This window comes from Bombus impatiens, unplaced genomic scaffold (assembly GCF_000188095.3).
Source record: "Bombus impatiens unplaced genomic scaffold, BIMP_2.2 scf_0142, whole genome shotgun sequence".
Taxonomy (NCBI): domain Eukaryota; kingdom Metazoa; phylum Arthropoda; class Insecta; order Hymenoptera; family Apidae; genus Bombus; species Bombus impatiens.
Window position 1 is genome coordinate 2,284,540 of NT_176561.1, and position 6,624 is coordinate 2,291,163.

Below are 6,624 nucleotides of genomic sequence, written 5' to 3' on the forward strand. Positions count from 1 at the left end.
GCGACGCCGGCGTCGTGGCGCCTCGAGTCGGCCGCTCGAGTAGCACACATGCGCTGCTCGATACCGATGGCCGCGATTCGTCGTTCGCGCCGTCTGTCTTGAGCGGGATATCCTACGGTGAGCGAGTTTGTCCGATGAATTTTCATTATATCAATCGAATCTGGTTTTTGATTATTTTTACTAGAATAAGCTGCCACTTAGCGTTTCTCTGGTTTGATTAATTGGCCTGTGATATCAACGAATGAATTGTTTTTAAGAGATGTGAAAGATTTCGTTCGGTTATTTGGATAGAACTAGGTTTCGTCTCGTTGCGCTTAAATTTTAAATTAAAATAGTTCCACAAGTTTATATATAGTTAAATATGAGTTTCAGGCAATCTGACAGTCTTCCAATCTAAATTTCTAATCTAAACTCCTGCCATTTGTTTCGGCTTATCTTACGAAATAGCACAATGTGGAGAGCGTCGTTCTATTTAAGCTCAAATATCATTCCCGAAATCGAGAAAATATTGTTGCCCGAATGGTCGTGGCAAACTTTTGCAATCGAACTTTCAACGAAGTTTCATGCGACAGAGCTTCGGAGTTACGGAGAGCAAATTATTTCGAAACGATTTAAATTAGAAAGAAACGCGAACAGAACTTTCGAACATTGCAGGTTTCCACAAGCTACGGAGAGGGATGTTACGATAATTCGAACGTGATCGAACTAAATTTCAGGCTCGAGCGAATTCACTTCTATCAGATCCCGTACTCGAAAGTACATATAAACAAGAAGATGGGATAAGGAAGGATGGCAGAACACATTTACGTGCATGTCGAGCTAACTATGTAGTACATATTTCGAATGTAGGATACAATATGTGACCACTGGATGGAAAATCGAGGTGTGGCAGCGTTTACTGGAAAATCGAAGGCAATTACTTCTGTAATACGCTTCGTAAAATTCAATAGATTCGACTATCGACAAGAGAAATCGTTCATCCGTCACATTGTTGTATCTTCCGTATAACAATACATCAGATAAATTTACGAATATATCTTTTTCGTGACCGAGCAATTTAAATATTAGATAAATTCCTGGAATCTTGATCACGTGAGCTCGTTTACCGTAGCTTATTCTTTCATTTTACGATAAAATTACATTCGCTATGAAAAGTACGAAACACTTTTATTTTTTAAATTATAAGTTTGAATTTATCAATGATATAGGATATTTTATCCTTAAGTAAGTATCTATGAATACTACGATTCTGTTTTCTTATTTATAGTGTACAGAATTCTTCCAAAACAATATCGTTTATTAATCGTTGTTAAACAAATTTTGCCGTCTGCTGGCAAGATGTCAGCACAGGGCGACTGGTAACATCGTCTGTATCGACGGACAGTTAAATATCGACATTAAATCCAAGCTCGAATAGATATCCACCGTTGTTGTGTTCGTATGCACTGCATCTCATCTGTGATTGGCAATCATGTTCTTTGGAATATCGAATTTTACCATCGAAAGCTACCCTTAGTTAAATGTGCACATGAGATACATAATAAATATTATCATACTATAAATTTTGTTACACGAACTGAAATACCGACTGTATTCCTCTCTTACTCTGTCCTTACTTATTATCATGTTTCTTCTCATTTCTCATCCTTTTTACGCCCTCTCACTGCTTGTTTTTCTAAGATGCATAGATGACATTGTAAACTATATTAATATACTATAGAAATATATTTAATATTTGAAACATTGGTTGACCCTTATTGTCGAAAAACGCTTTCAGTATTGCGTTTGTTGCGATAGTTAAGTAATTCGATCGTTGTCCAATTAATATACATTTTAGTAGTAGAATCGGTGTAAATTTTTATTTCGAATATTATATCTTACGGAAACGGTTAAAAATTTGGAGTTTATCTCGTCGTTGTTACGTATGCTAATTTACAACAGAAAATATCGTTCGAGATAACTAAAATCTACGACATTGATTATGTTTGACATTATCATAAATCGTAATGTCGCTATCGATTTGTTTCATTACGAAGTGAATCGTTCTTCTTATAAAAGGTATAACCTTTTACATATTTATCGCTATTATTTTTTATTTATCACAGTGCTATGTTCTTATAATAATCATCCTAATGAAACATGAGAATTAAAATCTTAGCGACTAAAAATCAGATTATAGATAATTAACGGAGCTGAGAAGCTAATTACATATGTATTTATAATATAGTTAATTAGTTGTTAATAAGCATAAGAATAAAACGTTACATTCCTAAATCAGCTATCATTCATCGACATATCTACGCTTCAACAAGCTGTATCGTAATTTATGGTGTTTCTATTTTTACCATCGTATAACCGCTAACTTGTCAGATTACACGCTATCATTGACGTAGCTAAATGTGGACCAGATTTATCTCACGAGCAAGAAGTCAGTAGCAGCATATGTACATTTTAGTAACAAATCTTTGTATTCGATAAAAACGTATAAAAAAATATAATACATTTCTTGAGGATTGCATAATTTCACGTGTTTCTCTAAGAAATGTGATAAATCTCGCTAATAAAGATACTTTGATGTACTTTCCCCTGCAAAGTTGAATGCAACGGTTGACACTAACAGAAAGTAAGAACTCAAGAATAAATTCACGTTTGTATACTCAAAAGTCGATTCCCAATACAGGTGAAAAATTTGAAATTATTTTCCCAATTGTATCCATATCGAGATTTGTTTGAATTTTATTACTAATTAAAATTCCTATCGAATAATATTACAATTATCGATAGTAGTTTCCTGTATTTCGATTAATTTCAAACGAAATAATTTCATAAGAAGAAAAGAAAAACCTAAACCGATTATTTTTTTAAAATAACAAAGTAAGCGCTATCGAGCACTTTATCTTCTTTCGATAAATTTCTAACGAAATAATTTTCTAAAGTAGCAGAACTCGAGGCAGATATTTCTTTGAAACGCTACATTTATCAATAGTCATCTCTTTTCTTTTCGTAAATCTTTCCTGAAGGAATTTCCTAATATTACTGAATTTTAAGGTGACTTTTTTTTAAAATTCTTAATTTCTACGGAACTTTTGACCAATAATCCATGTTTCAAAATATTCGTAAAAATACGAAAATGGATCAGAAATTAACTTAATTAGATCAGATGGTTTGATGAAATAATTAAATTCATAATTTATCACGAACATTGAATCGCTACGCCATTGGATAGCCAAGGCAAAGTCTAGTCAGGGAACAACTAACTTGTATGCATCGGATTTCAACCCGTAATAGAATTATTTTCCCTTGCCCCCGATTGATTTCTAGGCAGTGTCCAGTACTGCGTGCAGTGTCTCATAGGTGAGAACTCGTGTAAATAGTTAAAGGGAATGGAGAAAAATCAGGAGTATGAACGAAAGTAATCACTATTGTTGATTTTTCGATCAATCGTAAATTTAATAAAAATCGATTTTCGACGATAAATCTGATAACAGTTAGATAGTAAATCTAAGTGTATCGTTTATTTTGAAGTCATAGCCATAAAAAAAGTCTCGCTAGTTTTACGACTAAATTTAAAAAATGATATTCTTCACTGCATGTGCGATATGAAATATCAAACGGAAATTACATCAAGTGAGAAAGTATCGAACGTTGAATTTATTATTTTTTAAGTGACAAGATTTATCTTCGTTTTAAAACAATTAAGCAAATTCACGAGATTATCGAGAAATGTTCTATTGAGTCTTCCATTTACTTCTTTCATTTCCTTCGTCATAACTTTATTTTATTGATCGTAGAGAATCTCTTCTTCTTTAGGGGATTGAATTTTTCCAAATTGCATCGAATTCGTATAATTTCAAGTTATTAATTATTTCAAATTAAATACTTCAATAGAAGAAAAATATTTGTGGATCTCTTGCGAGATTTCGCTGAATTTATGAAGAAACAAACTCGATAACCTCTAACCCTACCGAAATTTATTAATGTTCATGAGTCATATATAATTAGTATCTAGTCTACCTCTGGATTCTGCCAAAGGAACATGTACGATTAATCGCGTGTAAGATTAAACGCGGTGTATTTTCTTCAAAACCGAGCCACGTTTCAACAAAAATCTGTATTTCTTCTTATTCAAACTCTAATTTATTCGAATAAGAAATAGATGGTGATTAGAAGCAAATTAATTGAGCAAACCGGAATTTATTCTTTAAATTCTTTGTCGTCATCGCTATTTCAATTTCAATTCGAGTGTAATTAATCTGCATGCTTACGAGAGACCTAATCGCGTCTTATTTGCCACCGCATAAACTTTCTTGTTATTGTTATTTTACAAAACTTCGCATCTGAAATACGTGAAATCTCTTCAGCTATCTAACGCTCATTTCTATTGCGATGTTGCGTCAGCCAATGATCGTGAGTTATCATTAAGTTCTCTCGAACATAACGAAGTGGTGCGAGCCATCGATCGTGTTTCTTTTTAGACGTAGCAACGCAGCGACCAAAAGCATGGATCTCCTCGGTCTAACCTTCCAGTCTCTGGATTTCAGGGACAATAAACCTCAAGAAAGCGATTTCCTTGACTTGGAAAACCAAGAATGCGAGGAGTCTTCCGAACAATCTAACAAGAAACCATGGAAAAAATCTAAGGAAGACTTGTCGTCGTGTATCGAGACCGAAAACCAACATCCAAACCAACATCCAAACCAACAACTGAGGATGATTAGCTTGGACGAAGTTGCGTGGCATGACACTGCTAACAATTGTTGGATCGTGATACACGATTTTGTTTACGACTGCACAGAGTTGTTGAAGAACCATCCTGGTGGATCAGACGTGATTCTTGAATACGCTGGCAGAGACGCGACTTTGCCGTTCATTGGCACTGGACACTCTTCTATGGCGAGGCAGAGCTTAGAGAGATACCTCATTGGTGAACTTCCGCTCGAAGAAAGAATCTTTCGTGTATCCAACGGTGTCAAAGTCGCTGGACTTTAATGTATAATTACGTTTGATATTCTATTTGTTAGATGATTTTTGTTCAAAGACACGTTATAAGTATATATAGTGTTTTGTGTGTGTGTGTGTGTGTGTGTATGTGTGTGAAGATCTCGAAATTGTGAAATTTGACCTAACATTAATCTTATACAGTATGAAGGTTTTGGAATTGCAAACCGCGATAATTACGCGATTAGACATAAAGATCAAAGACCAAGGCTAATTTCAGTTTTCCCGATACTCTTAGTCTTACGACGAATTTTTCCGTATGCTGCCGTCCTTTTATGCATTACGCCATTAAATATCTGTATTAAGTGTATCAAGTTCCTACGTTCTCTTTTTACAGTAATAGAATAAAGAAATTTTATGAAGCCGTTCCTTAAATCGACGAAAGAAACGTATCTTTAATGTTAATGTTTTATCATCTTTTGATACTTAAACTGCGAATATAAGCACAAGCACAAGCACATCGCTATATTTGTGAAATAGATTTATTACGAAATCAATATCGCGTCGCATAATTGTAGTGGATGATGAAATGTTTAAATGTTATAAATTCTACGAATTTCTATTCTTTCTGTTTATAACGTAGGATTTAAAAATACATTTATTATAGTTCAAAACACTCTAAATGTAGAATGACTTTCAACTTGTTATTTCAGGCATTGAACTGGATTCAGTCGAATTTAGTATAAGATAAAAATATTACCTACGTTCGATCGAAAGGAAATTCAAATATAAACTGTAAAATATAACTTATAAATAGAATATAAATTATAAAATATTGAATAAGCTATATGATATAACGTATGAAAATATAAATATTCTTTGCCTAGCAATAAATCAACAATCTCATTACTATTCTATGTTGAAAGCAATATTACGAATCACTCATTAATACCCGAAAACCATGCACACGAGATTCTAATTCATGCACTGTTTCACACGTTTGTTCTCGTTCGAAGCGGAATTCAAATAACGATGACGAATTAACTATCAGCGTGTATTATAATTTCACCGCGGCATCGCGCACCGGTTCACCGCGTTGCTAATACAGGACTATCGTGCCAAGTACAATTAATCGATGCAATAAGCAGCGAGTCACGTGAAAACGCGCAATTCATGCTTAATTATCCCCGGTGACGATCTTTATTTGTAACGTCGATATGCAAAGACGATAACGAGGCTTTAATTGTTTCTTCTCATTGAGCTGTTGCATCGGTTCGCATCATTTGACGCGCGATCTCTCGTTCGTTTGATCGGCAACCGGCATATTAACGACGTAGAATAATCCGATGTCGTGTCGGAAAGTAACATTAAATGTATTAATAAAGCTCGCGTAACATCGGTCTCGGAGCGATTAACCGAGAAAAAACGCGTGTCTACAGCTCGTCCAAACTGAAACAGAAAATTCTACACGCATATAAAAGTTTGTAGTTCGGTGGAAATTTGTATCGTGTTGTGTGATAATTATTAGACGACGGATATTTATCAATTTGAAATATGTCGACGTATACAGATACATACAAAATATACAGATAACATACTAATGAAATTTCCACACATTTCGTATATTCATAATAGGTGTCTTGGAATCTACTGTCGAATAATTTCGTGAGCCTGTGTATATGTATC

General features: G+C 34.2%; 1 protein-coding gene across 7 annotated transcripts in view; it reads left to right on the forward strand.

Moving 5' to 3' along the window:
• The window catches only part of LOC100741182 (cytochrome b5), a 70,544-nt gene extending 64,880 nt beyond the window's left edge, over positions 1 to 5,664 (forward strand). For 4 of the 7 annotated variants that reach the window (XM_024365582.2, XM_024365581.2, XM_012382046.3 and 1 more), the window contains one exon: positions 4,476 to 5,664. In XM_024365582.2, coding sequence (XP_024221350.1) covers positions 4,501 to 4,989 — 489 coding nt within the window. In that variant the 5' untranslated portion in view covers positions 4,476 to 4,500 and the 3' untranslated portion in view covers positions 4,990 to 5,664. Of the gene's footprint in view, positions 1 to 3,311; positions 3,413 to 3,957; positions 4,408 to 4,475 lie in introns of those variants that run through there. The other 3 variants (XM_012382045.3, XM_003487198.4, XM_012382047.3) reach the window with 3 other exon arrangements.
• The last annotated feature ends 960 nt before the right edge of the window (positions 5,665 to 6,624 follow it).